The 17,081-nt window shown below is 45.8% G+C and overlaps 1 protein-coding gene across 1 annotated transcript; it reads right to left on the bottom strand.

Annotated features, from left to right (window-relative positions):
- Positions 1–817: 817 nt before the first annotated feature.
- LOC147891758 (protein CYTOSOLIC ABA RECEPTOR KINASE 7-like) lies at positions 818–16,849 on the bottom strand. The gene is made up of 8 exons (XM_087388998.1): positions 16,704–16,849; positions 15,798–15,997; positions 15,391–15,647; positions 15,127–15,253; positions 14,676–14,949; positions 12,875–13,007; positions 12,684–12,770; positions 818–1,325 (listed from the first exon to the last, which is right to left on the bottom strand). The coding sequence occupies exons 2-8, from the start codon at positions 15,877–15,879 to the stop codon at positions 1,194–1,196; spliced, it is 1,092 nt and encodes a 363-aa protein (XP_087245124.1). The 5' UTR covers positions 15,880–15,997; positions 16,704–16,849; the 3' UTR covers positions 818–1,193.
- Between the last annotated feature and the right edge of the window lie 232 nt (positions 16,850–17,081).

Genomic DNA, 17,081 nt, shown 5'->3' with positions numbered 1-17,081 from the left:
ATTCCAACCTCTTAAAAAACCGTGCATTCAGCCTGATAGTCAATTATCATGCTAGAGTCTTCCACGACCTCACCCTCTAGGGTCTCTCAATGCAAGTTAGCCACTGGCTAAGCTCATGTATCCAAGGGTCTTCCACTCTCGGGTCTTTCTTACTGCAGACTAGCTACTGGATAAATATTATAAGCCAAAATTAGATAACCAGTGCTTGCAAGTTGTGATTTATCAAAAGGTTGCTCTTAACAATGAAGCCGAAGTCTCTACAAGAATTGTGCTTGCAAGTTGATTTCTCAAAAAAGTTACTCTAAACAATGAAGGCAAAGTCTAAAGAATTTGAGGAAAAGCCAGTACACTTTAAAAATCGGACATAATATACCAAGGCTCTGCAGAGGGCAGCAGCATGGAAGTAGCACCCCACCCCCAAAAAAACAAAGAATATTCTCATTGGGCCTTATATCAACAATTCTAGCATTAAACATAGTGTATCCCCTTGAGGCTTATCTGAATTATATTATATTCATGCGAAACTCAGTTTCTGTGAAACAATAACAGAAAAAAGGTCATCAAGGTAATCTGTATCAGCCCAGGCGTGCTGCCTTCATTTGCAGCCTGTGCTTCATCACAATTCGAGGAGCAGATATAGTACAAGCAGGGAGTTCTTGCATATGTCTTTTGAAGGTAGAATTTTCTCACGATATGATTTCCACGATATTTATATGCATATCCATGGGCCTTGTGAGCTATCAGTAAAATCTGATGCTCTCTTCACCAATCCTCAAAAGCTGGAAAGAAAAATGTTCAGAAACCTCTACAGCTTCAAAAGAAATATAGACAAAGGAATTAAGTACTCTATAAGCAAACAAACAAAAATCTGCTATTCATCATTAAAAAATGGGACCCTGTCGTACCAAGGTCACGTGCGTGCAAAGAAATTATCTTACAAGAATATCCAGGATCTCAACAATCATCCTGCAATTAACGTCCCTTATGCTCTGGACACCTCTACCTTGATGTTACACAAGCTGACTTTGAAATACATTGTGATGCTTACATAGCTCATATTAAAAATCCCAAAATGTAACAAATCATCAACCACCCGAAGTCCACTCTGACAGGAGATAGTACATCTATTTGCTGACGAAAACAGCTTACAAAATTGGTGGACATTTAATGTTGCAGATCCTTTAACCTCAACATTACATCTGAGGTTCAACAGCCGCAGGATTTGGTTTTGGAGTCAACAAAGGTTGCAATGCCTTCACAACAATACTCATGTTTGGACGAAACTCTGCCTCATACTGTACACAAAGAGCTGCAACAGCTGCCATCTGAAAAGCAGAAAACACTGCATTAAGTTATGTTCTAACAAAAAGCAGTACTATGCATTCACAACTTTCACTGTCAGAGCACTATATATGCACCTCCAAATGTCCCTAGCATGGAACTCTTGCTACTCCATTTCCCCCCCCAAAGATTAGGGCAATATTGAGGCTTCCCACCATCATGCAGAAGTTCGTATGGAAAGTTGGTAAAAGAAATAAAGGTTTCAAAAAAAGCACTGTCGCACATTGCACATTAATGAATTTCAAGGTATTAGAGAGAGATCCGAGGTGAAGGAAACTCGAAAGGCAACAGCTTGTGCAAATGTCCCAAGGACTGCACAAAACTGCTCCAAAATAACCAAGTTTTAGACCCTCTTTACATGTGGCGGTTATCACTTGATTTGGCCATCTGAGACCCTATACCAAACTAAACCTAACGATACAAAAATATATATAAGATTGTTTAGTTGTACACCTATGTGTACTCTCTCTTCATCTCACATGTTCTCTCTCTATAGACTTTCGAAAAGGACACCCAGAGAACAAACAAAGCCTGAAGCCTTAGAATTGTAGATACGAAAAAGATACAATCAGCCCACAGGACAGCCTCGAGAGAAACGAGCAAATCTGAAGGGGATCTCAATCTTCATCAATGAGGACATAATGCAGATCCAAATAAAGGAAGGAGGGTATCAAGACGTGACGGAGGGTTAAGGGAGAAAGGCAATGGGCAGTCTACAGAGATGGCAAGGTTACCATCTAGAGGGAAACCCCCCCCCCCAGCAAATCTGAAGGGGATCTCAATCTTCATCAATGAGGACATAATGCAGATCCAAATAAAGGAAGGAGGGTTTCAAGAGGTAACGGAGGATTAAGGGAGAGGGCGATGGGCAGTCTACGGAGATGGCAAGGTTACCATCTAGAGGGACCCCCCCTGCCCCCCTACTCCTTGAGGCACAACCAGTGCTTTGTCTATCGCCTTCTAGAATAAGTATGGAACCTTGTCGTCCTCACCAGGTAACTTTGCTGAGACTCTCCAGGGGGGAAATCTTGTAATACATACCAAGACGCACCAGAGCCAAGAGAGAGGCATATTCGAAACAAGGGAACATAGGGGTAAAGGCCGTTACGATTCAGTGTCAGTGTAAGAAGACCTTTAATCTTTAACAGATTTGAGTGGGGCTTCTGAATACAGCTCTGCAGATTAGCATATATGCCAACTGAGAGGCTGCGAGTCTCGAGACTATAAGCAACTCACCTCTGTCCTGAATCGTTCATCTCTGAGGATTCAGGAACTGCAAAACCCTTGCTGGAGAAACAGGCAGCGCCATGTGCCAGCTCTGTTCCGCCTCCTCTGTGCCTCTGAAAGGGGGCCTGTTCCAGCCCGTACATTCACGTCATGCTGCATCTCTGTCAGCCCACTGGCCCTGCCTTTGTCATGACAAGAGAAATCAGTAAAACATTATTATATATTATCCGCCAATGGTGTAACATGTATATGTATTATGATGGACACCAACCGATTTGTTATGGCGGTTGGATATCTCAGTAGATAGGACTAGTCGAGCTGGAGCCACTGCTTCAGACAGCATCAAATTTGGACATGTGATACTTATTCTATTAATAAAAATGTGCACACGTGTCTAGGTCCTAGGGGCAATAGGAAGGGAAGGGTGCATTAAGGTGCATTGAATGGTAGATGCGTGGGTCATAGGCAAGGGTAGGTGTAAATGGGAAGATGGAACTTGAGTGATTTCAAGGGACATTAATGAAAGGGTATCACCCTTTCATTGTGAATCTCACGTAGCATTCTTCATTCACCTTGCATTCATCCACCATCTCTCTCCCACCCTTGCATGTAGGTCAAAAATAGAAACAAGTACTCTCACGAGGGTGCTCTTCCCCATTGGAGGGCCAATCGGCATTCAAATTCTGCATGCATTGCACACATTGCATTCTCGAGAAGGCTGGTTCTTCACAGCCTTGACAGCTGCCCACATGGCAGCCCGTGTGCTTCTCATGTGGCAGCCTCTGGCTGTCTTGTCCCTGTGAGGTGCTGCCCATGTGGCAGCCCCCTCTCCACGATGAGTTCCCTGCCCACATGACAGCCACGATGCTGTCCCTGTGGCAAGCCATTCCACCTATGGTCCACCCCCCGATGCACTCCTCATTTGGGGGCTCACAAATGGGGAGGTGGCCATTCCAACAGAATTGTCCCTCTGCAATGATTCTAATATGAGTCAATAAGAGGTACTCTGCTGTGGGTTGCAGTCGCAAGTTGACTGAGAAGTCTATCACACGGGAGGTGTCAGATAGTTGGTCTTGCTCTTTGCAGTATTGTGGTGGAGGGGGATCGGTCTACTCCTTGTGTGTTGGGTCTCGCACTCTTTGCTCTGAAGGGGGGTGTTGGAGATATCATAGCCAAAGAGTGTGTGAGATGTGTTGTACTAGGAGATCTAGTAGTGGTTTCATGTGTGAGTGCCACGTGTCTCCATGAGACTTATTCCATATGCACTTGGTGCTAGTATGTGTGTGTGTAACCTATAAAGGCTTGTGCTCCACTTGTCTCATTTGATGATGATGATCAATGAATGAGGGCCTTTCATAGTGTTTACATTTGAGAATCACTTTTTCTCTCCCTAGCCTATCTCTCTCTCTCTCACCATGTTTCTAACATCCGTGGTCCTAGCATTGAAGTCGCCCATAAGTAGGACCTTGCCTGCATGTATCTTTGGATGTCGTCTATATTGTGCCACGAAAGGTGAAATCTGTCCAATCCAGATGCTATCGAGGCATAATCACATGTCCGTGGACGGAAGTAGCAAGCTACGATCTATGATATATACATAAATGGATGGTGGCCTATTGAGTTAGATCCACATATAATGGGCATGCTCATCTACACTGATAATTGTGATATGTGTTGGGAGGTTTGAGCGGAGAAGACCCACGCAACCCACACTCCATCGCAGAGGGCAACACATGGGCTACAAAAGAGGCAGGGGTGTCATGTGCACGGATTGGTATCTGACGTGTACTGGGTACACAAGACTAGCTCAGGTAGCCTGGGGAGGCTTAGGGCTAGGCAGGCTTGATTCTCGGGTTGCGTGGCAAGGGTACAAGCCAATTAGAGGTCTTCGCTATTTTTGGCACATGAGACCCAAGTCTATATAAGGGGCCGAGATGTTCAGTTCTCATGGAGCCTAGCAACAGATCCCAGGCTCCACAGTGCCACCTGGTGGTATGGGACACCAGGCTGGTTAGGATCTGGTTGGGAGTTCGTGCCGATAGCCAAAAATCGTGGCTCGAATGGCACACTCCTAATTCGGAATCATATCCCGTAGATGTCGCAGTTGGGTGGTGAGCAGCATGCTCAGTTTCCTCACGTTTGGTGTGTTCTTGTGTTTGCATGCAGATAAGAGGTTTCAGGAGTGTTGGAGTCGTGTCAGTTGGTATCAAAGCCACCTCCTGAGATAGGAATCTTTGTTACGAGAAATCTAGACGAATTTCTCTCCAAGTATGCCTCAATTTCGAATTTCATGTTCATTGCCCTGCAAGTGCTTGATTGGTTCATTGTTAAGGGTTGTGGTTTAGAATAGGGAAAGGAGGGAAGAAGAGAGAGAGCGTGAATTCGAGGCTCATAAGAGAGGTTAGGTGAGAGAGAGTGAGAGGTGTGTAGCTTGGAGAGAGTTGTAGGAGAGGCGCGAGAGGAGCCACTACGCAAGCGATGGGTTGAGGGGAACCCTAGGTGATCCCGTGTACGGTCGGGGCTATGCAGAGGTTAGGTGGCGCCATGCAGGAGAGTGTAGAGGGGTGCGTAATAGGGTGGAGCGGGATCACGGCAAGGCTGCTGTTTCGAGGAGGCTAGATGCTAAAAAAAGCACCACCCCTCCAAGTTTAGGAGGGAGGGTTTTCTTAGAAAGCTGAGCTTTCTAAAAGATGTACCTTCCACTTTATAGCCTGAAGAAACCACAACTCTAGCCCAGCTTATGATTGTGCGCACGTAAAGACCTCTCCATGCCTTTATTGCGGATTCCGTCACTTGGTACGGCCTACAACAGACGTCCGTACGACACAGCCACCAACGGGTGTATCTAGGTTCACTGACTTGGGCTGATCGTCAGCTTCGTACCTCTTTCCATTGGCCAACCTCTCTTCTCTTTCGTCATCTCCTATCTGGCTAGCTTTCCTTCTGCTCCAGTCCCACATGTTGCTTCTCTTCTCTCAGTTTACTTCCTTCATCAAATCAAATTTCAGATATGTTTGATTTCGTAGACCCCGGGCTCGCTATGGGTGATCAAGATATGAACTACCATGCCGATGATGACCAAGGCCTCTACGACGATTTGATTACGAAGACTGCCTTCAGTGAATTCAACACTGCTCAAAAAAGTTCAAGCGAGGTAATACGAATCAAACGGGGTTGACACAACAACTCCAAGGGATTCAGACTTCACTCTCACTTTTGACTAGTACTGTTCAGACACTCACGCATGTGGATGCTTTGGCTTCAGTGCTAGGTTCGAATATCACTCCAGATCCTTTTCCCAGAGATCATAAGTCTCATACCAAGGAGGTGGTCGACACTCGGTTGCACAAGTGGCAAGTACACTTCCACTTTCACCCTTACCCAAATGAAAGAAGATGCAGCTTGCAGCAAGGTATATGTCAGGGAAGACTTTATTATGGTGGAAGGAACTCTGACCCAAGCCTGTAACATGGATAGAATTCGAAGAGGTCTTAAGGAAAGAGTTTCTAAAGAAGGAGGAAGATTACAATATCGTAGGCAAGCTCAAAGCCCTCGATATGTCCAAGCTGAATTTGACTTTTGAGCTTTATCTTCAGAGGTTTCGGGATTTGCAAACCAAAGCTACAAAGATGGATCCAGTGACCTTGTTAGGTTTCTTTGTAGATGGTTTTCTTGACTCATACAAGCTTCAGATTAAGAAGAACAAGTGTATAACTTTGCAAGAGGCCATGAATTATGCGCGCATCTATGATGATACCATGGCCAACGCGAAGGGAACCACCATTGCCGATACGAGTGGGAAGAACAAGAGGAAGTTCTTCCAGTCTACCACTGATACCAGGGAGTCGAAGTCTATAGACAACGCCTCCAAGAAGAACTCAACTCAGACGAAGAATGATCACGCCCATTTCCTCCGCACATTGAAGTTAAAGAAAGAAGGACGTTGCTTCATATGCGAGGAGCAGGGCCACACTCGGAATGATTGTCCTAAGCGCAAGAACCAGATGCAAGCGCCGGGACCGAAGCTCCATGCTAGTCCACGTACCAAAGCTAAGGGAACTAATTAAGTTTTGATGACAGGTATTTCTGTAAATGTCATTACCTGCCCACTTTCTTGTAATTGCACTTTTAATAACTCGTTATTTGGTTCCCATGACCATTTCCAAGTTTATGAAGAAGTAAGGGACCAAAGAGTTCACATTCTCTTTGACCCGAGCAGCTCTCACAATTTTGTTAATTACAAACTTGTGCAGAGGATGGGGTTGTCCACGATACCTCAAGATTAAAGCACTTTCTATCCGGATTCAAGACTACACAGCTGCTCTTACGTGCTATGTCATGCACTTGGAACATGTGGACTTGTTAATCGTAATAGAGTGGTTTAAAACCCACGATATTCGGATTGGATGGAAAGAGCATACACTCTCTTTTTTTAATAAGGACACCCAATTTTGTATTCAATGTGATAATATAAGGCCCCCTTGAACCAACCGACCAGCCAGCCCTAAATGGGCTGACTGGCTGGTCTGTAGCAGCCCTAACCAACCGACCAGTTGGTTGGCTGGTTGGCTGCCTATCCAGCCCTATTTAGGGCCCTTTGCTGGCCCTTTGTTCCATGCAGGGTCCAGCCCCTTTGCTGCTGCTGTCCTGCCACCTGCCAGCCCTGCTTGCAGGCCATAGACCTGCCCATAGACCCCCACTATACTGCGCCTTGCTGCAGCCCTTTTGCCGGCGCCTTGTCCTAACCGTACCTCTTCCGTACACTATCCTGCAGCAGCCCGTACAGATCCGTACAGCTTTGTACCCTGCTCCATACACATGCGGATGTCAGCGCGCCTTTCATAGGGTCCTGCTGCAGTCCACTGAGTGCCTCATGCCAGGCCTAATCCAAGACACTGTGTCCCCGCCATCTTCCTGCACATGAGTTGCTCCTGATGCAATCTTTCATCCTTGGGATACCCCACCAACCATGAATGCTCCAGATCTGTCCCAGATCCACACATCCAGGTAATCTCTCTTTGGGCACATCCTGCCCTAGGTCTCCCTCCCCCACGCTCTCCTCATTTGGGGGCTTACAGATGGGGAGGTGACCTTTCCAACAAGACAACCCTCCCTTACTAAACCCTCTACTTGCCCTTCTTATTCCCTCTACCATAGCTGGTATAGTCGCTCGAACTCTCGGAGCCTCTCCATCGCTCTACCCTCTCCAGCCTCTCTATTTCTCTCTATCCTCTCTTTGTAACAGTGAATTTGAGAGCTCTTTTGAGAGAGAGAGAGAGAGAGAGAGAGAGAGAATCTGGAGGTAAATATTTATAAAGTATATATAATTTATGGAAAACTGCAATTTCTACCACGTTTCTAGGCAAAACACCTGTCAAAAACTAGAAACGTTTCTTGTGACACTGGTCACCAATGTGAAAGACAGCTGATGTAGATATGCTGGAAACCAAAAAACTGCTCGAAAATGCCTTCAAAGGCCTTCAAGTACTGCAGAAAATGCTATCAAGTGTGATCGACTACACAGCAGCAGCAATAAAAGGCTGTTTTTGGCATTGAAAACCTCCACATGTGCAGATGCGACCTGAAGGAAGCGCCGACCAGGCCTTCAGTTTCCTAAAGGGTAGTAGACCATAACTTGCATTGCATATTCATTAATCACAGCCACATTGCATCATTTCCAACCACTTAACTTTAAGCAATACCACTTAGAAACAATTTGAGAAATAACTGGATGGAGGCTAGAGTGTCCCTGCTCAATGAAACCAAGTACAAGACACCACACTAGCCCCAAACTCGTGGCGCCCCTTAAGAATGAAATTGGTACATACAACAAGGGCTCACCCTTGTGCTCCGCCCCACAGGCAATTCCACTATCCAAGCCAAACCTTGGCTATAACTTGCATTCCATCCTAGTGCACACACTAGTACCCACGTGCCAAGGCAAAGCTAAGGCGTTCACCGTTTGTCCATGACCAACTATAAAGGAGCAACAACAAGCTTCCAAAATGACTTCAATCCAACTCCAAAACACCTCCAGAACAGCAGATCCCAGCAAGCAAGAGACAATAGGAGGAAAAAGGCAGCTTGGAGAGAGAAAGGAAGAGAGAGAAGGGCTGGAATCAGAGAGAGAGTGCAGGAGGATCACGGGCGAGAGAGAGAGAGAGAGAGAGAGAGAGCTGAAGATGATCTCGTGCAAGAGAATGAGACCAAACAGCCAACAAGGGACATCAATGTACGTGCAATTGAACCGTATAGCAAAGGAATGAGCTTTGAATGATGGGTAGCAGTCCGTACAGCCAGCATATGACGTTGAAGTACGTGCCAACAGTCCGTACGAACAGCCAAAATACCCTGGAACTCGTGCAAAGACCTGTGCAACAATTATGAGCCTTGGAATGCGCACAACCTATTCCTTCCAGCCCATACTAGACCTCACGATACATGCCAACCTGATCCGTATGTCCGTATAGCAGGGAATCATCCCGTACAACCTTGAAAGGCCGTACAATCAGCCTAGAAATGTGTGCATCTTTCCATACAGCCATACAGAAGCCTTGGAGAATGAGCCTGAGAGAGCGTGATGGCAAGATGACCTTAGGGTACGTGTAATCGGCCATACAACAACCTTGGGATGTGTGAAAATGAGAGAGAAGCCCCACACCGTCCAAAAGCCCGTACCTTGTGCTTTGGAAGGAGAGGAAGGGGGTAGGTATGCATGAGGGGCTGCCACGTGGCCCCCTCATTAATGCTCTAACCCACACAAACCAATGCCCCTCACACTTAAATCCTAACCCTTCTGACCAATGTAACATTGGTTTCCTTAGGCCTAACTTTAAGACCCCTCTAAACCTTGCCTTGCCCCTAGCAAGTAGGCCTAGTGTGTGCACCTAGGGACTTATGGGAAGTGTCGCTTCCCCTGGGCTAGCCCCCTAAGCCAAAGTTAGTCACGGTTCATAACTTCACGTCCCCGTGACAACAAGATGTGAAGGAGGCGGCAACAGGCTGTAAAGGTAGAAAACAAAAGTGAAAAGGCTATGAAGGCAGCAAGAAATGGAGAGGTGGTTGGCTATGGAGGAGGATGAATGACACGGAAATGAGCTGAGAGGAAGAGACAGCTAGAGGCGGCTGCACAAGAAGAAGCTGAGCAAAATTAGGGTTAGGTCGGAGAAGATGATGACATGGCAAGGCGAGTTAGGGCAGGGCTGACCTACTCTGATACCATGTTAGAAATATGGTGAGAGAGAGAGAGAGAGAGAGAGAGGAAAAGTGATACTCAAATGTAAATATCATGAAAGGCTCTGATTCATTCATCATCATCGTCATCAAATGATGACAAGTGAAGTACAAGTTTTTTTAGGCTACACACACACATACTAGCACCAAGTGCATATGGGATAAGTCCCATGGTGACACGTGGCACTCACATCAAACCACTAATAGATCCCCTTGTACAACACATCTCACACACTCTTTGGCTATTATATCTCCCACAACGGACATGCATCCTGGACTTTCAAGAGGATGCGATAATACCTCCATACACATAGCCAGACTTCATTTGTCACAGATGAAGTCTCACAGATGACTCAATGGAATTAAAGGGATAAAAAGGCCCTTGGTGTGTGTAATCAACACATGGCAGAAAGCTTTGGGACGAATCCAACATTGGTGCACCTCGGATATAAATAAGGGTACAACCCCTCCCCTTCATCCCAACTGGCTCTTTTTGGGTGAAGGGGAGGCACTGCGTGGCTATGGGGCTGGGATTGGGACCCCCACACCTGGTGCAACACGGAGGTGACACTTGGCGATCTGCCGCCTTTTCCAACAAGGGATACACATACACGACCATATTCTTTGACTACCCAAATCAAAAAGATGCACCACAATTATTGCACATGAGGCACCACAATTATTGCACATGAGGTCACACAATTTAGGTCTAGACTCATGAGACATACCATGGATCACGGGCCTCGTCAACACAAACTTTTGAATAGGGAAACATCAAGATTGAGACCCCGATCTTCAAATATGCTTAGTCAACAGGAGACTAGACACAAACCCTATGAACACCTGCTCCATTTGAGGTACTCTCATTGCAGCATATCGATGCCAAGCTACTTCATGTCACCCATGACTCTATCCCATAGAGGAGTCAAAGATGTCAGCGACACATCTCTAATATGTTCCAAAGACACGGGACCGGAGCTCCCTCCAAATCTTGCCCATCCGTTTCTAGATTTTTTTCATTTTCATTTTCATGAATAGTTTTCGAGTGGTGTGCTAGACACCCACAGTCCCCCATGGATGGTGTATCTCCATAATTCGACTAGGTTTTCTTTAGTCGCACAGATTTTTTTGGCCTTCAGCAGATGTTAATAAATCTTTCTTTCTTTCTTTCTCTATAGATACAAGCACACGGAGTGATTCGCATTTGATGTTACATTGTAAGATCTCAAGACGTTATCTGTTCCGGCATAGGCAGCCAGAGGGCTGGCCACAGCCAAGGGCTCCTATCTATGAGCAAAACTGAGCATCACTGCCTCCTGCTACTTGCTGGCTGCTGCATGCCTTCTGGTAAGGCTTCAGTGGCTCTACATGGCTTGAGAGATAGGGCATAAGATCCCCTTCACATAAGGAAGAGCTGGCTGACCTCCCCCCTTAGGTGTCCAACTTAAGCAGGCTGTCCAACCTAGTACGTAGGACTGGCTCTAAACTCTGCCTAGCCCCCACAACCCTACCAGCACCTGGATTGGGTCTCTTCCAGGGCTTCTATGCCTTTATAGCCCCCCTATACCCCCTCCCGGCCCTTTCATCCAACCTATATAAGGATAGGCATGCTTGCTGGCCATGTGGCAGCGAGATCTGCACTGATCTGCCACCCACAACTCAGCCTATAGTGCTGCCATATAGCAGCCAATGTGCCACCCATACATCAGCCATCCGTGCATCTGGATCTGTCCATGTGGTAGACTGATATACTGCGCACGTGGCAGTGCACGTGCTGCCCACTTGGCAGCGCCAATCCGTGACAAGAGTATGCCACGAATCATGCAGGCTGTCTGCATTTGGGAGCTCACAGGTGGGGCATGACATTGTTTGACATAACATCCAGCAGCCGTTTCACATTCAGCCACACTATGGATGGCTACTGTTCCAGACAATCAAACAAAGCCATGTCTTTTGCGTCTAGAAACAAACCTTACAACTGATGTAGATGCTACTCCCAGAAAACGGCTTTTGTAGAAGACACTCACTAATGGGGTCTCCTCTAGACCAATGGTAGGTTGCCACATGTATTTCCAGGACAGTTAAGCAGTTTTATGAGCAACCATTGGCTCTCATGCCCATGCTTTAAGCCGAATATCCCACACACATTCCCTTGACACTCACATGCTTGTAACCAAGGTTTGTGGCTCCCAAGCTCCATGGCTGGTGCCTCTCGAAGGCACAACTTGCACTCCCTCCCTTCCAACGGGTACTTGATAGTTGTTATCTCTACCTTACTGTTTCTGCAATAAATGTCCTGCCCTCAATTCCAGCTAATGGCATGTACTTATTCCTTGAGAGATAAGTCCATCCATTTACATTAGAGACCTTCCACTTTCTACATCAATGTAGCTTGCATAACTGCTTCCATAATCAATCCCCTAGCTCTAGAATCAGGTAAAATCCTCATTCAAAAGATAATTCCTTTGTATTCATCAAGCTTCAGGACAAGTGCTCCAGAATCCCGAATGATACAAGAAAAATGCACACAGCCTATCGCTTTTTAAAATGTAAAGAGAATTTTCTTCCTATAGTTTTTACAATGACCCCATTCTTTTGATCTGTCAAGACCACAATGGCCTATCTTAACCACCCTTCAATGACATGCTTTAAAATCAATAATGAACTTTCATGTCCTATTTGTCACCAATATCCCCAAATTAATATATAAGCGATGTCACGTTACCTGAAATCAAACAAATCTTCTATTAAATTAAAAAATGTGACTTTTAATTTTGTATCTAGACAAAACTCTCTTTGCTGCAGAGCCACTAGCCAGCCCCTTCAGTCCTTTACAAGGCATGTCACAAAGTCACAAATCTTCACAGGCCTTATTAAATTACCTTGGCAACTGCCTTCGGAGGATAATCTGACTTAAGCTTGGGGTCCACACATTGCTTCACTTTGTCTTCACTGAGTCGAGGGGTAGCCTAGAACAAAGACAAAACTTAGATATTATTCATGGTAGCATAGCCCTGCGCTGGCATAAAAAACAAGTGCCCTGATTAACAGAAGCACCAAGATTTAACCTCACCCAAGTGACCAAGCTCTGTTGTCCACGAGGCATCGTGTGGTCCACAGGTTTCCTTCCGGTAAGAAGCTCTAACAATACCACCCCAAAACTGTATACATCACTCTTCTGTGTAAGCTGCCCTGTCATTGCATACCTGACAAGCACATCATGCAGGTGAACTTAAGTTAGATACTAAACACCGCAACACCCATGCAAAAAGAGTTCTCAAACTGACACCATACAATCAGGCCCTAGCAGCTTTCCTATCATTAACTTTAATGGGATCCCTTGCCTTTGCTTTCGCATCACAAACTCCTCCATCCCACCGCCACCCCTCGGAGCTGACGATACCTACTTGTTATTTACCTTGTCCACTTCACAACCTACACCAAGCACATCCCTTCACATACACAGCATTTGGGCACAATTGGGACACCATTCGAGCAATCTCAACACTCTATGAGCAAATATTAGGCAGAGTACAAACAGCAATTGGATTGACACAGGACATCGGGATCAAACATGGTTGCCCTTTATCACCAGCATTGTTTGGATTGTATAGTGACGAGCTTCAGTCATTCATCACAACACTAGGCGGGACAAGCTCAGCCTTATCCAGATCCTTGGTCCCAATTCTCATATATGCAAAAGATGTGCCCTTATTCTCCACCTTAGCTGAGGGTCTCCAGCGAGATTGGACTTTCGGCAAGACAAATGATCTGAAGGTCAACCTTGGAAAAACCAAGGTTATGTCTTCAGCATGTCTCGAGCAGCCACCCATTAAGACGCAACAACTTCACTTTCGACTAGATATTTATGAAGTTATTGCATCTTATACATATCCAGGAGTTCCTTTCCAAGCAAAATCTTCACGAAGAGACCAGTAAGGTCGGCCCAATTGAGCAAAGAATAGACTTAAGCATCAGTCCCATTTTCAGAATCCACGAACCAAGTCTCTACTCTTTGACTCTCTTGTTCGTCGAGCTGCGATGTATGGCAGGCTCTTTTGGGGGGAAGGTCTATCAAAGGAGATCAGTCCTAAATGGTGCCATGCTCCATAGCAAGTCCCTGGTCCCACACCATATCTTGCCAGCAAAGTTTGGAGTTACTCTCTTCTAGTTTGATGTAGCCTTTTACATGGTTACATATCTCCATATTCTACATGGCTATTTGCATCCCATCTTAATCTCTCCCCCCCCCGCCCCCTCTCTCTCTCTCTCTTTCTTTGCCATTTGGCTCTTTGTATTGGTTTTATATCGTGATACGTATTCATGCGTTCAAGATCTTGGCCAGTTTCATGCAATGCTTCTTGACCCCTAGGGGCTCACCTAGATATATGTGTACCATGTGGGTTCAAATGCAATCCAAAAATTTAGGTGGATTTACAGAAATGTATCTACATATGGGTTTTTAAACTTGAATGTATGAGAACAACTTGTTAGTTTGTATAGAACAAGATGAATTTCATTCATGTGGCCTGCCCAGAGAGAGAGAGAGAGAGAGAGTAGATTGACCTCAAAGCAGCACACACCTAGGACCAAATTGGCTTCCAAAGACCAGAGCAAACCTACATATCAGAAAGAAAGAATGCATGTCCACGAAAGTTTTGAACATAGCTACCTCAAGACAACCAACTTTCAATTTTCATGTGATGAGCCAAGCCTATAACTTCAAAAATTCACACGTCACTAAATTTGGCTCTACTATAAAAATGTATCCCTGATCAAAGCATTATGGATGCAGACAGCTTTCCAAACAGAATTCAAAACCAAATTCAGAGCACCTGAAAAACAGGATCTGTCAAACGTAAATAGCAGCTTACTCAGGAGCATGGTAACCAAAGGTACCCAACACACGGGTCGAGTGAAGACGAGCTGCCATATCTGGAGCCTGATTGGAAAGATTGAAATCTGCGATTTTCGCGGTAAAGTCGTCAAAAAGGAGGACATTACTGGATCGGATATCACGGTGAATTATGGAAGGCTGCACTTTCTCATGAAGATATTCCAAACCCCTTGCTGACCCCACAGCAATCTTTACCCTCTGCATCCAGTCAAGAACAGGCCCTGGTTGAGCACCTTGCACACCTTTCCGACCTGCACAACACCACCACACAATAGATCATGGAGATGGAACATGATTTCAGCATACATAATTTGATATCCACATCTGGCAATGTAAGCATGGCTACAGTCAAGGGACTCAATCGGAGAACCGAGTGCCATTGTGTCATGACCAAAAAAAGAAACGATTGAAATATTTGAAATACCCACCATGAAGAATATCATGCAAAGATCCCATTGTTGCAAACTCATAAGCAAGAATCCGCAGATTGCCATCAAGACAGTAACCAATGAGCTCAACTACGTTATCATGCTTCAGCCTTGACACCATGGAAACCTGGTTGCCTCACAGGTTTGAACAAACACAGGGTCAGAATTCACACATGAATTCAGAGACAGCAGCCTTGTTCAGGGTCAGAATTCCCACATGAATTCAGAGTTGCCTTCATCACAGCAGCTTTAACAATTCCCTACCTGTGCCAAAAAGTCATTGTCAGCTTCTTGTTGATTGTTAACGTCCAGCTTTTTTACTGCTGCAGCTCGCCCACCACTGCCCTTCAGAGTTGCATAGTAAACGCGGCCATATGAACCTTCACCTATGAGAGCCTTTCCTCCAAAGCTTTCTGTTGCCTCTTTGAGATCATCCAGTGGTATAAAAGGTGCATCTATTTGCTGCACGCTGGGAGAGGAAGTATTCCTGGCTGCAGGATCACCCCTGTGGCCCGGTGCGCCTGCAAGAATTGTGATACATCAAATACATAATTTTGAAAGCACTTCAGAACAACTCAATTCTTTTTGGTTTCCTTTCTTGATGGCAAAATGATACATTGAACTCCTGCAAATGGATCTGAACCCAGCTTGGTGGCAGTAGAGGCCAATACCTGAGCTGCCATTCGTTGCAGGCGGGTTGTAGGGAGCTGGAGGCCTCTCCTCTGGCAGCTGACAACCGCAACAATTTCCCATGCCTTGAGCACCTTAAGCACGCAATCCTTTCTGCTCTTGAATCCTACGTGCCCACATTTCCCACCAAGAAACGGTATAAATGGACGTATCCTTTGATCCTCCCAACGCTATCGAAAACCTGGAGCACAACCCATCCAATAACGAGAGGATGAAGAGACTTGTTTAAAAGTAAATCAGGGTAATTAAGAAGGACGGCAGAGGCGTAATCGACGAATTTCTGAAAAATGCCTGCTTCCAAAAGTTCTGTCAATGTTTTCTGTGCAGTCAGCTTTACAAGCGAAAACGCAGCCATGGGACGTTCGCTCCAAATGCGTACCCAGGGACTATCGGTTAGAACATCCGGGCTTCTACACCAGTTGCGCAATGTTCAAGTATAAAAATGAAACTTGGATGGAACACAAACAGAAACAGTCAAAGGGAGATGAGAAGGAGTAGGCCTACAACGATGGTGTCGCATCTGTGATGCGCATGAAGCTTTTGAGAACGAGACCGACCAATACTTCCAGACTTACGCAGAAGCGAATGCTACAGACTTCAAAGAGCTGATCCAGGGCGGCACACAAACCAAGGAAGCGCCGAGCCAACGGTGCAAAGGGGGAAAGGTGAAGGAATTTGAGCGGAGCAAGGGGAGGAGGAAGAGGTGTGAAGTGAGGGGAGACTGCAATATGAAGGGGGGAAAGATGGGAGGAAGACGGCAACAAAAGCAAGGAAGGAAAGGGGAAAAAGAAATGGAGAGAAAGGATAAGGGGGAAAAGGAAGAAGAGAGGGAGAGAGCGAGAAAGAAAGAGGCAGAGAGAGAGAGAGAGAGAGAGAGAGAGGAGTACCTGGAGCAGGAGCTCGCTGGCTATGGCGATGGAGCTCGCTGGCTATGGCGATGGAACAGCAGAGCAGAGCAGGAGGAGCAAAATGACAGAATGCAAAAGATGGAAAAGATGGAAAGGGGCAAACTGGTGAGGCTTTCAGAGTTTTAAGGCCGGCTTAATAGACCACGCCAGCAAGGCCTCTTAGTACTTTTAACCCTCCCTCAACTATTCCAGCTATTAACCTTTCCACCCTCCTTTTACTTTTTTTTGTTCTGTCTCCTTTTACACGCTCTCCACCTCCTCCTCCTCCCTATCACATCTCATTTCCTCTCACACACACGTCTTTCTCTCTTCTCGGATCACCTCCACTTTGAAAACGATGTTCTCACTTCTCATGTA

The sequence above is a fragment of the Dipteris shenzhenensis genome, chromosome 17 (assembly GCF_047967505.1).
Source record: "Dipteris shenzhenensis isolate YYH24624 ecotype China chromosome 17, Dip_SZ_1.0, whole genome shotgun sequence".
In the NCBI taxonomy this organism is placed as follows: Eukaryota; Viridiplantae; Streptophyta; class Polypodiopsida; order Gleicheniales; family Dipteridaceae; genus Dipteris; species Dipteris shenzhenensis.
Note: the sequence above shows the minus strand (reverse complement) of the source record. Positions and strands in the feature narration are given on the sequence as shown.